The sequence below is a fragment of the Brachionichthys hirsutus genome, unplaced genomic scaffold, assembly GCF_040956055.1.
Source record: "Brachionichthys hirsutus isolate HB-005 unplaced genomic scaffold, CSIRO-AGI_Bhir_v1 contig_638, whole genome shotgun sequence".
Lineage (NCBI taxonomy): Eukaryota > Metazoa > Chordata > Actinopteri > Lophiiformes > Brachionichthyidae > Brachionichthys > Brachionichthys hirsutus.
This window is the reverse complement of record NW_027180599.1, coordinates 30,096-48,222: the sequence shown is the minus strand read 5'-3', so window position 1 is coordinate 48,222 and position 18,127 is coordinate 30,096. Positions and strand designations below refer to the sequence as shown.

Below are 18,127 nucleotides of genomic sequence, written 5' to 3'. Positions count from 1 at the left end.
GCGGTGTTATTTCCTAGGTGCCTCAGGTGGCTGAAAAGTCTTAATGGACGCTCTCTGCTCCACCTCAGACACCATTAGCAACGAGCCGGAGAACATGATGAAGACCCCTGCATGTTTAATGTACAGCAGATTTGCAGCCGCTAAGAGGAGAGTTTGGAAATTCCCAACCATGAGCTGTTTAATTGCTCCACAAACTCACCTGCTTCCTGATGAGCCCATAGCAAGCCGGGCATTCCTCACACTGGTGTGTGGCTCTGTTGTGGAAGTAGTTCCACGCACATTTGTCACACTTGTAGCCCACAAAGCCCTGGCGACAGAGGCAGGTACCGTTACTGCGACACTGCATGGAAACGGAGCCCATCGGGTCACAGTTGCAGGCTGGGAGTGGACGACATGACGGGGACACGGGGTTAACTTTGCACGAGTCAGACGTGTGATGGACAATTAGAGGACAGCGCTGGTGACGCCTGAAGTAAAATCCTGCACCTCTGCAGCCCCGTGATGAGAATCCAAAGAAGCCCACACGGCAAGAATCGCACAGGGTTCCCTCCACTCCTGTGCGACACACACACTGTCCTGTGATTGGATGACACGCGACGGACGACGAGCCAATCGGATTACACTTGCACCTGCGGAAGGCGAGAAACTCTCTCAGCCCATTATCTTGTGAAATGTGACAACCAGGTATGTGTTTCTTTACCTCTCGCATCCTACACCTGGGCGGAGGTTGAAGAAGCCGACCTCGCAGTTACTGCAGTCACGTCCGGTCACATGACCGAGGCACTGACAACTTCCTGTGTGAGGGTGGCATTCGTTCTCACGCCCAGAGGTTCCAGCAGGATTGCAGCTGCATGCTGGAGGAAACAAATACGATAGTGTTTCATTGGCAACAGCTCAAAGCACGCCGATGCATCACGTTAGCACGGAGGGATTGTTATTGATTTGATCTCGCAGCGTTTGAGGAAAAGATGGAGGGAAATGGGGGAGAAGGGCGCACCAGGGAGACTCGTGGATCTATTTCTGACATTGTTCTGTAAATCTGAAATTCGACCCGGGGCTTAGGCAGTATGAACACATCACAGCTTACTGTCATCATTCTGTGGGTCTCTGTCTGCATTTTTTCCACGGTTCACTCAGACCCTTTTGTAATCCCCAACCCAAAGACTCGCCTTTTATTATTTTGTGGGTGGGGAGGGAGTCTGGGAAATCTCTTGCAGCCATTACCGCCGCTTACTTGAAGCGTTCACCTTTGCTGAGCCGGGAGCTACACCTGTCAAATCCAAACTCCCGATTCGTCATTTATTCAGCCATTTCTTTAAAGGCTGTCGAAACCTTAATGGAAATGGTTCTGAACGCTGTTCAGTAGATTCACTCCTGATCTAATGAAGACATGCGAGGAATCATTAGTGAAGATTCCCTCCGATGTTTTTGAATAATAGATTGTGTTTTTCAAAACGGTTCAGACGCAACGAAATGAAATGTTTAAGACGACATGAATATGTTACGACCCCGCTTCACTGAAAACGCTCATGCAAAAACAAAAAATCAGGTTTCAGGTGAGGGGAGAGAAACAGGGTTCCCTCCACTCCTGTGCGACACACACACTGTCCTGTGATTGGATGACACGCGACGGACGACGAGCCAATCGGATTACACTTGCACCTGCGGAAGGCGAGAAACTCTCTCATCCCATTATCTTGTGAAGGGGAGAGAAGTGCCAGCTTGAACTGAAAACAACCTTTTAGCGTCACACAATTATTTTAGACATTTAATTAAGACAAACAAAGTGTCTTTCGGAGTGTCTCACAGAACTAAAATCTCACCCCCCACCGTTGGTTGTTAAATCCTCGCCATAATTATTTATTACGCTGCTGTTTTTGTGCGGTCCCTCCACGGTCACTCACGTTTGCACCTTTGGCGAGCAGTTCGGTCCAGGGCGTCGCCGTAGAAACCCCGCTGGCAGCGCTGGCAGCGCTCGCCCTCCGTGTGGCCCAGGCATTTAAGGCAACGCCCGGTGATGTGGTCGCACGTCCCCACGGCATTGAAGTCCATATTGCCGTTGCAGTCGCACATCACACACTGCCGAGGTGATCCGGACTGGCCTAGGGGGTCTCCATAGTAACCGTCTTCACACATCTGACAGCGGATCCCTGTGTGGGGTGGAGAGGTAAAAGAAGCAGGCAGGAATCTTATGAATGACTGAGCTAAATCTTTCTCTGGGCACTAAATAAATTACAATGAGACACACCGAGGAGACACACAGCAACCGGAATGAAGGCAAAACTGCTTCAAGGGTCTTTTGTGGAAAGGCTGCGACTGTTTTGCCAAATTATTTTACCACATGGCGCCTTGAGAATGTCTTTACGCCGCCGGCGCTGCATCTCACCTGTCTGACCTGCGGGGCAGTTGGTACAGACCACCTCTCCTGTCTGGGCGACTTGGACACAGCCGGTACGGTCTGGGCAAGGGCAAGGCTGACAATCACCGGGAGTGCCAGTCAACGCGTTGCCATAGTAACCATCCAGGCAGCGCTCACAGGTCATCCCGGCGGTGAAGTCTGAGCAGTCGCACACACCTGAAAGGGAGAGAGAGAGAGAGGAGAGAAGTGCCAATCAACCACAGAGGAAGTGACGTTACATGCTCTGCCAGCAGAGGGCGCTGTGTCTCTGACCATCAGTGCTGCCGCTCACCTCCCATGCATCGCCCACCCCCCCTCCCAGCCCACCATGGAGACCATAAGATGACTAAATTCACCCCAAGTATAATTGCTTTGGGAAATATAAGAGCCAAATTGAGTCCGACAGACCTTCAAGAAGAAAAAGCAATTCTCCCGCCAAGCGGAGGAGATTACGGATCCTATGATGTCCTTAAAAAACAAACCGTCTTAGAAAAGCAACCAGCCGCCTCACGCCGCTTTAAAGGACTTGATCATGTGCAACACGTGTCGATGCGCCCGAAGATGCACCAAATCTCTCGTGGTTTCTCTCCAGTTTATCGATCAGAGTTTCAGTCCTCATTATGCCGCGTCTCAAACCCGGCAAGCTGCACACACTGTTGCATTATAGAACAGGCTTATCAGAGAAAAATGTCCACAGCAGTGGTGAAGAAAAAGACATCGCATCTGAGCTGTACGGCTTTGAAACAGAGGGGACGAGAGCCCTCCCCCCTGCTGCGGATCAGCGCTCTGCAGTGGCTCAGAGAATAGAACCCGCTTACGTCCTCAAAGCCTCAAAGTTCTGGTGGAATCCAAGCTGCAGCAACTTCTACAATGAAATTTGTGAAGATGTGACATAATGCAGTGTGGCATTCTCATTTAATAACTGTCTGACTACAGCTTACAGAGGACCGCGGAGTAATATGTGTTGACATACTTCAAAAACCGCAGAAGAAGAAGAAGAAAAACAGATGCTCAAAAAGTTACATTTATCACTGCATCGTCATGAGCAGACACTCAGTACATTTTAATCACCGCTAATGCATTTTAAAGTGTAATAAAATCCCGATTTTGTTGCAGCCCGTGCGGCTGCAGGAAGGACGAGGAAGGCGTTTGGCATTCCTGCTGCATGCTTTTAGCCTCTGGACATCAGAGGAGCTCAAATCACTTCAATCATTTTTGAAAACGTCCAAGTCGACCCAAAGCGAGGGCTGATAACAATAATTGCACTGATGTTCCAGAGCAAATAATCCACGGCGTGTGATTTTATATTCTCCTCATTAAAATTTCCCACCACTCCCTCAGAGCCTGCAGTGTGATTCGCCGAGAAGCCCCTCCCCTGTACATTTTTAATTCGACCCACACCAACCGAACATCGGAGTAAAGAAAATTCTCGCCTCTAGTGATACTGAAACTCGACTGAAACCAACGTCTCCCATCACTAAATAAAATCCCGTTGACTTCAGACCTGTGAGTCGAGATAACAGCTGCAAATTGATCCTGTATAGCCATTAGGGGGGGGGTTATTCAGTTGCCTGATGAAGTGCAGACTTCTGGGTAAAAATCATTAGTTCTTCAGCAAGCGAGGTGAATAATACATGACTTCCAAGCATAAAATGCAAGTCATTTAAGCAGAGTATTTAGTAATAATGATAGTTCACAGAATAAAGCAGTGAATCTTTCTGGAATCGCACAAGGCGTTGCAACGACACTGGCGGCGCCATTCCCCAATGAGCCGTAGTAAATTTAATGGCGGCAATGTGCTGACTTTACCGAGTGTGAAGATGACTGGATGTGATACGAGGCTGGAGAGCCACAGAGGACCTCCTTGACTCTATTGTCATTCCAGGGGCTCCTCGGAATAGCTAACGCCATGCACCACAAACTGGCTGAACAGCAGGGGGGGGGGGGGTCGTCACATCCCTGCTGACCTGCTGGATGGGAGCGGTCATCGGGTCCGAACCCGCTGATCTTCAGCTCTCCACTCTCCGCCTGATCGTTTTTTAATATGGGAACCAATCAGGATGGAGTGGTTTTTTTTATTCATCATTCTCCTCGTACCTCCACACAGATTCAGAATGAACGTACTCCATGCACCTGTGCAGAATAGGAATAGTGCTCTGCTAAAGCTCGGGAGCCTCAACAGAGAACTACGGGAGGACAAACTCAAAGAGAAATTGATTTTAAAATCTTTCTGTTATTACATTCATGCCCCAAACTTGATTTATTCATTGCCTGGAATTTCTCAAAAAAAATCTTCACATGCCACTGGGGGGGGGGTCTTGGAAGATGCATGAGCCTAGAAATAAATACAAGTAAAACACGTCACATGAGCTTAAAGAAGAATGAGCCCACGTGAATTATGTGGCTAAACAATTCAGTGAAAAAGGCCTTTCCAAGCTGAATGAATCTCGACTCAAACAACATATTGCCCTTTCTCCCGTCGGCTCTGCTTTACATAAACACAATGCAGACGCTCCGCGAAATACACAGACCTTCACATTCCAAGACCTTCACATTCTCTAGTAGGCTTGTCTCCGTAGACCAATGGAACAGTGAAAAGCTCCAGGCCAAGGAAATCTATTTACTAATGCATGTGAACACAGTGTTTTAATGAAGCAGAGGAAGAAACAAAATAGAGAAAGAGACATAAAGAGGTGGGTGGGTGGGTGGGTGGGGGGGGGGGGGGTCTGCATCTACAAAGCCTGGGGGGGAAACACTGGGGCGAATTTGCAGCACTGGTTGTGCTGCTATCTAATTTAAAGCCGACGTGTTGCTGCTGTGTAGACGAGGCACGATGAGGGTCTGAATGGGTGGACGGCCGAATGGAAGACGGCCAGGCCTTTTAAGGGCGGGGGGGGGGGGGGGTTTATATATATTCTGTCCACCCACATACATAATGGGCACAAGACGGATGACTGGAGAAATATGCTTTGTCATACTGTGACTGTGGGAAATGAACGCAACAATTTTTGTTTTGTGTACAGAGGCTGTCAGCCACATTGCCGTAGCCAAGGCCTCTTCGGGGGCTCGGGGCTCGGGACAAATCTCTGAGGAGGGGCGGGGCATGGATAGAGGGGTGGGATCAGGAATATGTCTTTCATATATCACATAACTTCTCCTCTGGTCCCACCATGAGGTTGATTTTTGCGGGTCTGTGACTACTGGGATGAATTTCAAACAGAATCAAATGTAAACCTGTCATTTGGTTCTTAATTGGTTTAATCCGAGTAGTTTAATCTTAGCGTTCCAGTCAGCCTACACATTTAACATTCTTAGCACACTGTGTCTGCTGCATGTCCTTTAACTTCCGTCACATTTTATATATCCACCCGTAACAAGGCAAATACGTTTTATGCTTATCCAGGTTGTGATGGTATCGGCTTCTTTTCACAGCTGCTGTTTCCAGGCTGGGAAAACATTTCCTCATTTCCCCTCATGCCGGCGATGTGCCGGGATGGTTGCACAAGTTTTTCTTGTCTTCACCAATTCCATCAAGGAAAAGGTTGAGACCTTTTCAAACTAGTGATTTCTGACAGTGTGTCTGGGGGCCGAGGCGGGCGGAGGATTGTTTATCTTCCCGTTTATTTTTGTGTAAACTAAATATGCTGGTTGCGAGGAGACAAGTAAAGCGTGCTTAATGGGATCAGCAAGAGAAATTACATGCTAAGATCTATTCTAACCGACTACATCTGTCTTTTTTTGCTCACTCTCAGTTCTTTTTTCCCTCGCTGTCACTCCTCATATTCCATCACGCGGATACAGACCAGGCATCTCAGGGCTTAGCCCGCAATAAACGCAACCCACAAGAGAGATTAGCGCACCGAATAAGCCCATGCTCGCGCCAGCTTCGCTCTCTATTAATTTGTCTGCCTCAACTTTCTCTCATAGATTTTTCCAACTAATGACCTTAGAGAGCTGAAGATGGCATTTAGGCAGGCGTTTGGGAAATACACGCCTCGGCTTCTTCCGTTTGATGCTAAAGCAGCTCTCACGGTATCCTCTTTGTTAACGTCGCGTCCTAATGACAATTGCAATGTTCAGCATATTTGCTCATTTCTTCTTTCTGTAGCCTAACTGATGAAACAAGAAAGCTACTCGGGGCTATGACCTATGACCTTTGCTGCCTGAGCCCCCGTTGCCTACCTCCTCCACCAGACGACATTTCGCTATGCAAAACCACAGTGCATTATTCAAAAGTTTGGCCCCACACAAATGTCAAAGTGAGGGGCCAAACATGCTGTTCTGTTGTAGCGGAACAAGAACCTTATTTGTTCCTGATGCACAAACTGCATCAAGCTGCTTGGGGGGGGTCTTTCATTTTTATCCAGGCATGTCTTTAAAGTCAAAGTAAACTGTCAAAATGTGCTTTAACTCGAAGGATTAGCATCGCGGGTGTGCAGACGTAAGTCGCTCACAGCCCCGCTGAAGCGTTCATGACATCACGCTGTTGCACCAAAGGATTCCATGCATGAGATGCTTCGCTACGAACGTAATAACTGTGTGATTTCTTATTCATACTAAATCCAGCTGTTTGTAGAAGCAGTGGAATGAATCAAAGCCGCAGAAATTTTGACTTTCAGCTTAAAACTGAGCCCAGTCTGAGACTTTGTCGGCCCGTCTTGCCTCGGTGGACATCTCTAAATGAACGCCTCTAAATGAACGCCTCTAAATGAACCCAAGACATTGAGCAACCTGCTATTTCAGTCAGTTTGGTTCAGAAATCCTGGGCTGACAGTTTCCTCTGAAGACGCAAGTACAAGTGTCGTTTGCCACGGAGGACTAACAAGGGTCTGTTAGGGGCCCGGGCTAACAGAGGAGCGTTAACACGGCGCCCTAACGCTCCAAACCCGACAGCGACTGCAGTGCCGCATCATGCGTTTCATTTGTTGAGGTGATTAACGAGCTTCTCCCCGCTGTGTGAACTGCAGAGAAAATTGAGTGCCTCCATGCTATCTATACGTTCCAATCACCTCTCTGCTCCCCCCCCCCCCCCCCCAAGCTTATAATGAATGGTTTCTGCCCAATCCGGAACGGAAGCACGTCCCGTCCACGGCAAAATGAAACTATGCCCCTCCCACGTAAAAAACACGCTTGACTTGCCGCCGGCCGCTCGGCAGCAACTGTGGTTCGTTTATTCTACCACAAATATGAACAATCCCAATCTGTCGTGCGGCGCGACGGCAAAATGAGGCGACACAACTTAGAGAACGCTAATAAATCAAGATTATGATGCACGATCGGACGCAGCTTCCCTCGACGGCCAGTGAATAAACGCCGTCCCAGTTACTATCCGTGGGCGCATCCGGTATGATAACACAAGTCGTTAAGCAATTATACGGCAATTAAGATTGTGAAAGGAGAAACAGCAGGTTGGGCCGCCCTTGTGGAGACAAATGACAAGCCGGGTGTCTGTAATCGACTTACTTTGAAAACTCCCCTTGACCTAAACTTATAGATTAATGGCGAGCCTCTGCCGGTTGTTTTGCTCGCGTGCTTTCATTAAAGACGAGCCCGCGGGCCTTCGGAGCAGAACGTAACCCCTTTTGAAAATGACATGCTAATTTTAACTAGCTTCTACTCTGCTGCTATTCAGCTCTAAAGCTTCGCGCCAAAAGCACACGGCGCTCTGGATGTTTGATCCATGACTCAGAGGACACCTCGCGCTCCCTACTTAACACCCATCCACCCTTCGTGTGGCACTCAGGCCATGTAACTGTTTTCTCTCTCTCTCTCTCTCTCTTTGATTCTAAACAGAGTCATCATCAGTAGAAACCGGTAAGTTGTATGATAATTATCACAGACATTTCCACAACAGTCCGGTCTCTTACTCGCACAGCAGATTTCTCTTCTGCTGTAAATCGGATGGGATTCCTGTTTTGCTCAGCAAGTATTAAAGTTCTATACAAGCCTGCTGCTTCCACTATTATGATAAAAGATGTTTAATTATTGGCGGCAAGTTCTACTCTCCATACAAATCCGGATTTGATGACATACTGCATGAAGGAGCAGAATATTGGAACAGGAGGCACAGACAGGGGAGTCAAGGACTTCTAAAAGCAGAGTCAAGGTGACTGAAGAGAGCGGAGATGAGGAGGAAGCCTGCAGAAGAGAAAGAGGCAGAGAGAACCGGTGTCTGTGTGAACGAGGGAGAGACATCCACATTGAGAAGACACATAAAAGATGCAGAAAATCTGCAAGCAAATTAGACATAATTAGTCAAGAGACACTTAACAAGTCTAATTAGAGGGGAGACAGGGAGGCAGTGATACCAGACTAGCTTCTGGACCGGAGACACACACACGCGCATAACCACAAACGTAACACACACTCACAGGCAAAGCTTCTGGCGTCTTCTAACTAGGTCAGATCTCTGACACTTTAAGGCTAAGGGTTGGAGGGAGACACGGAGAGGAAGCAGGAGATTGAGGAAAGATAAAAGATGGAGGGCGGGACTCTCGGACGGGAAAGCTGTCAGCTCTCGTTATGATGACGAGACTCGTTTAAAAACGGCGAGAGTGAGATGCAATAATTAAGTCCATATACGACGCACTCTGATACACGCTTATAAATAATTGCAAAGTGGTTGACTTGTTTACACGCCCGACAGCTGCTGCCTTACTTCCCATCTACGGGACGCCGTGTTTGGGATACGGATCTGAAAGAGCGCCGCGGCCGCCGTCGCTGTCTGCCGTAAAATGACAGATGCATTGCACACGTCTAGTTTAGCTGGCATTATACAGATTAGCTGTGTGAAATGAGGATATCGCCGTATTAGTACAGCCATCCAGTCTCCAGCTTGAGTGATGGCTTGCCAATGCTCCGGGGGGGTGACTGAGCTACAGTCCCTTGAAGCAATGATGACTCAACGTCAGCTCTGGAAAGAGTCGGGCGGGGGGGCATCTTTTTTCTGTTCCATCTGCTCTCTCTGAGGCACGTTGACAGAAAGCGTCGTCTCGACAACCTCTGATGAAGCTGGCCGAACGCTTCAGAGGAACCGATTCCTCGCCCGAGCAGCAGCTTGGATCAGTTTAATAGTAACAGGAAGACATAATGCGCTGTTCTGCTGCCAAAAGCAGGAGCTGCTTTGTAGTTCTGAACTTGAGAGACAGAATGTAAATCCGTTACACTCAGGAAATGATGCTTTTATAACCTGCTGGACACTTCAGCTTGAACTGCACGAGAAACAAAACGACTTCCTTTTCTAGTTAAAAGGAAATGCGTTTCCACGAAACAGCAAGATTTGAGCCTTAAGGAGTTTGTTACTGATGATATTACAATACGGCACAACGGTTGCTGTGAATTCAAGCATCGATGGATTCGCTAAGGATGCAGCGGAAAAGCATAGCGCGGCCGATTTTATCCAATCATATGAATTATCTGCAAATTTAACCAACTGCAGTTTCCCGGAGATGCAGCCAATCACAGTCGTGGAGCTCACAGCTTCCAGACGGTGGAGCTCTGCAAAGCTGAAATATGAATCATTCAAACATGTTTTCAGTAAATATTGATAAGATGAATCTGAAATAAGGGTGAAAGAGAAAAATAAGGCATCTGGATTCTGGTTCCATCTATGGGCGGTTCAGACTGGAGAGGCTCAGGAGGGAGGAAGGAAAGACAAGAAACGGCGGGAAACTTCTGGGCGGTATTTTTAGTACCTGTCTGCGGGTGACACGTCCCATGCTGGTGGCAGCGACACGGCACGCACGTCGAGAGCGCCCCTCTGCCGGGGTCATCGCGGGTGAATCCCGGCGCACACTGCTCGCAAAACTGTCCGGCAAAAGCCTGGGGACAGGAACAAGATTCCACCCATGGGGCCGGAAGGCTGGATGGACCGGAGGAGATGAAAGCTGAGGTCAGGGTCACCTTCACGAGCTGAGATGTGTCTGAGGAGGACGGCGAGGGAAAGACATGAAGAGCGGTTTGTCATAAAGGCCTGGAGTAAACAGATAACTGTCGCCTTAGAGGTCGGTTGAAATGTTTATGAATCCTGCTATTCCCTGGAATTATAGGTATGCATGTGTGTGTGTGTGTCGTTAAGCAGTGGGTTATTAGCATTTCTTGCAGTGCTGTCCCTCCCTCCCTGTCTCATTACAGGTTTTGGCCTGTGTTTACACACACACGCACGCACGCACGCACGCACGCACGCACGCACGCACGCACGCATACACACCAAGGGAATGTTTGATATAACAAATGAATAAATCACTGCAGCAGAGCAAGAAGAGGAGAAGAGCAGACGGGAGGCTGGTGGAGGCGTGTCAGACGAGCAGCTCCTGCAGGGCGTCAAGATCCTCTCTACTCTCGTCAATAATGATGGGGGGCGGGACATACTGAACTGAACCTCTCTACCCTGTGCTCCCCAAAACCAGAGATTAACTGATGGATGGATGGATGGATGAGGGATGGATGGCTGGATGGATTGATGGATGGAGGGATGGATGGATAGATACAGATAGATCAGGACAGCCCTTGTGATCCAGCCGTTCCTTCAGGGAAACGTCAGCCTGTCCTCGTCCTCCTCCATGACTGACCTTCGGCTATACCTCCGCCCCTTTCCTCCTGCTTTCTATTAGCTCATTGAACAGGTGAAGCGGTGTGATTAAGACTGGTCTCAGACACCCACCCCTACATTTCATCTCATTAAAAACACTTCCTCTTTAAGACGCGTAGTGCCGGCGCTCTCCATCAAAGCTGGATGCAGAACAGCCACGAGCTGTCAAGCGGAAAAGCCGCCACCGCCTCACCTCAGGTGTATGTGCACGAAGCCATTAAGTCTGCCTGTGCTCTCTTTTCAGAACTCGATTTTTCTGGCATGAGGACATTACAGGATTTCACAAAGACGGCTGTCAAAAGCCTGCCTTTATTGTAAAAAGACAATGGCGTCATTAAAATAACATGCTTCTCTTATAAGAGGGAAATTTAAAGATTAAAAAGAGAGCGCGAGAGGCGCAGGGAAGTTGAAAGGACAGCTTGACGGGGTTCTCAAATTAGAGTTTGCCGCTCAGCCTGAAGCAATAAAACACTTCTAACACTGTTTGAGAAGGACTAAGAGACGCGACCAAACAGTTCCTCCCCTGTGATGTGCAATAGATTCTGTGTGAGCTGTGTGGTCGGCTGTTTGCACACTGATGAGGGTGGGTGGCTACTGGAAACATTCAGAGTGAATATGCATGACTGTGCTCCCGTTTCTGCGCGTGCACGCGGATCTACACAGCAGCGAGGAACAAATTAAAATGATTTAAGTGTGGGAGCGTTGGTGATGCCGGCCAGCTGTTCTGTCTTCTTGGAGCTCTGATCCGCAGCACCGCCGCTCAGATCCTGCCGGCGTTTTACAGTGCAGACGATCAGATGGAATAGGAGGGCGGACATGGTGGGAAACAGGAGGAGGATTTCAAGAACTAGTTCCTAACATCTGGGAATAAATGTCCTGTTTTATAACGAAGCAGATTTGGAACATTGAACTATTCCCTAAATAACACTGACATTGTTTTAGCAGCTATATTTGGTGTGGTTTTAATCATTTTTGCTGCTGTGAGAGGAAAATATGCTTTTATTTAATCAAAGTGTGAAGCTGATTGTTCTTTCATTGCAGCGAAAGGAAAAAACAAGCATCAAGCAGAAATATGTAAATTGTGTGAATTAATGTGAATGCAGAGCCGTCACACACACACCAACACAAAAACTTACAGTCAAGTCCTCCGGCGTTACTGATCCGGAGAGACGTCAGGTTGTAAAGGAGATGCTGGAAATCGAAGGCGGACGATGGCGGCGTGAATCTCGCCTCGCTTTCTTGAAGCCTATGAAAAGCAAGGACAGCAAACGCATCATTTGCATCATGTTTACGCAATGCGTTCAAATACCGAAGACTACTTTTTTATAAATAGGGAGGAGCAAATGTGATTGTGTGGTTGATTTATAACAATTGGGGTGTTTCTTTTTAAATAACAGTGAAACGAGAAGATAAAAAAAACCTGCCCGGCCACAGTTGGACTTTTTATTATAAGCTACCGATGGCAACATACCCACAATGCAACTGAACACACATCCAGAGCCTTGAACGCTGAGTCTCTGACATCCGACCGTTTAACTGCAGCTGTCGCGCACGCTTTCCACCTCCACGAGAACTGCTGTGTCAGCCCGACGCAGGGATTGTCGTAAACATGGAGATTTTCACACAGGATCCCGTGAAGCTGCTAAAGACGAGGAGCAGCAGCGCGAAACAGGATGCAGGCGCACAGGTGCAGGAAGCACGTCTACAGGTGACTGACATTACTCGAATCAGTCCTGAAGTCTGATGAAGGAAGGGAATGACTTCAAACTTTCTGTACCTGTAAGTATTAGTCTTGTTTTTCTATGGACGGCGACATCGGTGCACCGCTTTGCCCTCAAACGATAAATCCAATTCATCACTTAATATGAAACATTGTGCAGACGTGAGGTTAACTGGTCCCGTAAATAAAGCGTCATGCAGCGGCCCGTGTGGTTTTAGAGTCTTGAGTCCTGACTAAACCACTGATGATGACCTCTATTTCATTAGGTCGACGCCTCCCAGCCCAATGCGACTTCCTTCCAAAATATTCGGTTTACTTTTGTGCACACGGTCATCTCAGCTTTGCAATTGAGACGGAGCCTTTGCGTGTTTGTGTGTTCCTCGCTTGCACACACGCCGGCACATTGATGCAGCCTGTCCTTGTTCCCATGGCCCGTCATGTCGGCACAGTAATAAAGAGAGGCAATTACAAACCGGGCTTCAGAGCCATCGTAATGGAGCTGGTCAGACAGCGATAAGCCGAGTGTGCATGAAAGTGAACAAACTCCCAGTCCGGCTTTCTCTACGGAGCATCAGTGTCCCTTTTAATCAGCACCAAGCAGAGCGCAGAGAGCCACGCTGTAATTAAGCCTGCTCCACTAAGGATGAGAGGAGATCATCAAGAGAGAGAAGCCCAAAAGAGTAGCAGGCACACAAACCCCCACCAGCACCCTTTAGAGAGAGAGAGCAGAGAGAGAGAGAGCGACATGGAACATGAGCGAGAGAACGGTGAGACCGATAAGGAGGATAAGAAGACGAGCGCAAAGATGGAAAATGCAAACAGGATACTCAGAAACAATCCAAGTGTTGACATTATTAGCAGTCCTGGATGAGATCAATGCGAGCGGCACGAGCGCTGCGTTTCCGGCCCGGGACTGTTGGGCCACATAAATCACAAATAATTCATAGGTTTGCTGAGGCACGTAATAATTTCATGTTCCTTCTTGCTTTTTCTCAGTCGCCTGTCAGATTCTGCTTTATCTTCGATATATTCAGCCGACCCTTAGCTATGATCCACCCGTGTGTGTGAATGTTCACAGAAATGAGCTCGCCGCCAGATGGACCACATGCTCACACGGCTACCAGCGCCGCGGTGACAGCTGCAAATTGCCTCATATCCTCTGAAGGCATTCGCACATACATCCCCCCCCCCCCCCCCAACACATTTGGCAGTTTAAACAGCAAACATTTATCAGTCGATTGTTAAAAGTAGCTGAGCGTGCGAGCTGTAAATATTACGCTTTACATGCAGGAGACGCACACATATGGCTACAAGCGAGGCAATAAAATCTCCCGGCCTACTGATTCCAAGGAAACGCAGGAACGCCGAGAGGGATGAATGGATGCTGACTTAACCGCCTCCTCCCTTCATCAACCCCTTTGGATCACATCCCACTGCTCTCCTTCATCTGATGTTGAAATGATCTTTGCGCCGGTTGGGAACACATAACCACTTAACAGGCTAATATATTTGCCTGCGATGAAAGAGGATGCTGTCAGTCATGACAGATGTGCGCTCGCTCATGTTTATTTATGCCCCGACGTGCCTTCAGCAAAACACTGAAACGCGTGCGTTCCTGTTTTCTAAACAAGTGTGTGTGTGTGTGTTTCTTTTCTTTTTTACGTATATGTTACATCGGATTGCTGAAAATCACATGGCGAGACATCCGCATGGATCAGTGGGGTTTGTGTGGACGGTCGGGCACGCTCAAGTTCTTAACGTGTTTGCGTGGGAGGCTGGAAGAGGCAGCGGGAGGACGAGGGAATGGCGCAGCAGGTAGTGCATGTACCTGAGAAGTGTAATGAGATCTGTGGAGAGTTTCTCTGGAGAGGAGGACTTTAATGACAGTCTCTGTCCTCCATGCTCCAGCGCATTTCAGAAAGCTAACCGAAGAGCTTCTTTCTGCCGGGTTTGCTCTCCTCGCTAAAGGGGAAGCTCATTATTGGTGTGCAGGCACCAGAAAGAGGCTTCAGATGGGACAGCCCAGCCCTTAAACTGGGATCACAGGCCGGATCCTCTGATGGGAGCAAGAACCTAAGAGTAATTAAATCACATATTTACATGTTGAATTTAGACTTGAGGGTGATTCTCGCAAAACCAGATTGCTGCAGATATACTTCATGAACACTTCATGTCTCCTAAGCATCAACTCGCTGGTAATATTCTTCCCTCATCACCTGAGTAGGAGAGATAAAGATGGCAACACAAGGGCGGAGCTGAAGACACACTGCAACAAAACGCTGTGAAGGAGGTGCTGGGCTGGATGAGGAGGATTACCGGCTTCAAAACACTTTGCCAAGTGAGGGAAGGGAGAAAAATAGAGTGATTTAAGCCCTTTGTATTTTTTTTTTAGAGGTTTAATGTTGAGGCCGAGCCAGATGCATCCCCCCCCCCCCCCCCCCCAGGTTCACGGACCTCATCAGATGTAGCCGCAGCATTGTGACTGATTACATCCCCGCTCCCCCTGCAGACCATCGCCGGAGGATTCACCTCCTCAGCCCCGGTCTGCCTCCTCCTCAGTCCCTATACCGCCTCCAGAATGACCACTTCTCCGTGAAGAGGAGAATCGAGCGGAAGCCTTAATGTGCGATCAAAGAGCTGGTGGAGAATTTCCAAGAGAAACGGAATCCGTGGCGTAAAAATACTCGAGGGACAAAAATCAACAACAAATTTGGAGGATCATAAGGGATGGCAGGAGGTCAGGCCCCCCTTTCTGTACACCGGTGAGGCCTACACTGTTAAACTTTAAAAAGGAAAGGCTGGTCAAAGACAAACGCCCCGGATGGGCTTATTTTTTGGGGGAGTAAATCTGCCCTAAAGCTGTTTTTAGAGCTGCAGAGGGAAGGAGACGCCGCCGGGTTTAATTGCTCCTTCTCTCCCTGCTGGCGGCGGAGCCATCGCTTGACAACTTTATTCCAACTGAAGTGATTGGCTGCAGTTCCCTTCCTACTCGGAAACAGAACAATGTGTGGGTAAACAAAGGAGGCGGTTTCACACTAAACAGACTGTAACTGAGGAAGATGAGATGAGCTTCGTCGGAATGTTTGCTCACATTAAACAGTATTTTGCTCGAACGTCACGCCGTCTTTGGACACTTTTTGAATTTAAAACAAAATGCAATTTTTCAACACAAATTTCTTTATATGGGAAAATATTATACTAACTAAAAAAATATGCAGCTAAAAAAAAGGCAGGCTGGGAAAACAATTGAATCAATGCTTTCCTCTCAGTTTCCAAATAAAGATGCTAATCTCGGCTCGACAACACAAATCATGAGCCACACAACCAACGCTGCCAGCTCCAAGTGTGGAAACACCATCAGCTCTGTGTAACAGCTTGATTTTAATTGCTGCCATTTTTTATTACAACATCCAACCTCTGATTGCCGCTGTATTTAGAGATGGGGATGGAACCATCATGAAAAATGAACCCCTGAAAGCCAAAATAACATTTTGATTCTGACGGTGCTTTAATATAAACGTGCCTGGAGGTGTGTGGATGCGATTAGAGAACAAATGTGCCCGTGCATGCGGGAGGCTGCGTCCCGGTGACATTTAAAACGGTCGGTGCCGATGGAGGCTGGGGACGCCCAGCAAATATGGGCCAAGCGTTCAAACTTTACTGTCAGTGACGCAGCATTCATCAACACGATGAGAACGCAGAGCTTTGGAAGTACACAACGAACACACACACGATGTGATTCCCTGGAGGAGGAGGACCAACATCCAAATGTAAACAGAAATGTGAAAGGATGAAAGATGGAATGAACATAACCCCCACCCCCTCAGAAAGAACAAGTAAATTAATAACTACATGAACGCACAAATGCGCGAGCAGACACAGAAGCAAACAACAATCAAATGATCCAACACACAAATACAAGCAAACAAACACGCATACAAACAACAGCCGTCACCCAGTCTTCTGCAGCGCTCAGGTTTGTTTTTTTCTGGGTCATTCAGAACTCAATAGACGGATGAGATTCTGCACCTCATCCGGGCCGGGAGCTGCTCGGAATCCGTCAGGAAGAACTGGTAAATGTTTCTGGGTCAGCTTCGCAGCCGCTGCGACGGGACCGTGGATAACAGGAACACGGTGGATTCGTTTTTTATTTTTCATAAGCGCACAATGTCACATAAAATGATGCGGTATAAAATCACATCAAAACGATGAGGTGTAATAAACGACAGCACCTTCCAAACAGATTGTAATCGTGACACACACACACGCACACACACACACACACACACACCGTTACTAGCTGAAAAATCTGGCTTTGATTATTTATTATTATTATCATCTCAAATGTCTGGATGCTTGTCGTGTCCCTACGGCTGCAATTATCCTCTTCCGATGCCCAATTTGACCTCATCAGGATCAATGACGTTGGTCTATCCGCCGGCTGTCTGTGGCTGCTTCAGTCGAACCTGAAGCCTCAGCGTTGGGTGGAAATGGACAACAAATGCCCACACGCTGCACCCTGGGGCCGCGGATCCACGCCGCGTTCCAGCTACGGCGCTGCTCACCGATACCACAGGGGCTTCTCGCAAAACTACAATACCATGGAAATGTTTAATACCTTCTGTCAGTTGTTTCAGACAGTGAAAACTGCGTTTTGTTTTACACTCCTTCCTCATGAACTGAAATGAGTTTAGTTTGCCGACTGATTGAGTGCAGAAATGAACACACTTTTCAGAAGTTTAACATGCTAGTACTATAAATTATTTTTCTGACTGCTCTGGACTGAATAGATTTTTTAGTTTTCATGCAGGTTAAATTCGCACTCACAGTCCTCCTGCCAAACTGTCTGCAGGTTTATAAAAGTTAAATACCTTTTAAGAACTATTTTATATTGCCAAAAAGCATCAAGGATTTGCCGATGTCCTTTTGGGACTATAATTTGAACGTTTTCTTGCCTATATAAGATGCAGATTAGCCACTTTCAACAGTCTAGGAAGCAGCAAACGCACTGTTATTGGTCCATATCTCACTGAATCCAAACCCAAACCCACAGGTGAGCAACATTAGCAGGAACAATATTAGTTAATGATTTGCTTGTGGACACCATGCACCTTTTGCATCAGCTCCTTGTGCATTCTTGCAGTTTTGTTACAGCAGAATGATTCAATTCTGATTTCCAACAAGAAAGTAATGGATGCATCCTCATTGTGTTTTAGAATGCTGCTTTAGCATTTATCCGGAACCAGCCGTTGTGCTGTTTACACTGGAGACTGCTTTATTTCCCAATGGCTGCATTTGTTGTCATGTCAGCATAATTTTCACCCCCCCCTTCCTTTACTATCGCTCTGTCGCACGTATGCTGACCTCTGTGTCATTTCACTTCTGCACACATTTCAAGTCACTCAGGGTGAGACCATCT

At 47.7% G+C, this 18,127-nt stretch overlaps 1 protein-coding gene across 1 annotated transcript in view; it reads right to left on the bottom strand.

Moving 5' to 3' along the window:
- Nucleotides 1-18,127, bottom strand: part of LOC137916114 (laminin subunit gamma-3-like) — a gene marked incomplete at its 5' end in the record, with an annotated part of 51,193 nt that overhangs the window by 10,960 nt on the left and 22,106 nt on the right. The window contains 7 exons of the mRNA XM_068759215.1: nucleotides 200-378; nucleotides 487-629; nucleotides 701-854; nucleotides 1,905-2,150; nucleotides 2,387-2,575; nucleotides 10,093-10,320; nucleotides 12,125-12,234. Of these exons, the coding sequence (XP_068615316.1) occupies nucleotides 200-378; nucleotides 487-629; nucleotides 701-854; nucleotides 1,905-2,150; nucleotides 2,387-2,575; nucleotides 10,093-10,320; nucleotides 12,125-12,234 (1,249 nt within the window). The remainder of the gene's footprint in view (nucleotides 1-199; nucleotides 379-486; nucleotides 630-700; nucleotides 855-1,904; nucleotides 2,151-2,386; nucleotides 2,576-10,092; nucleotides 10,321-12,124; nucleotides 12,235-18,127) is intronic.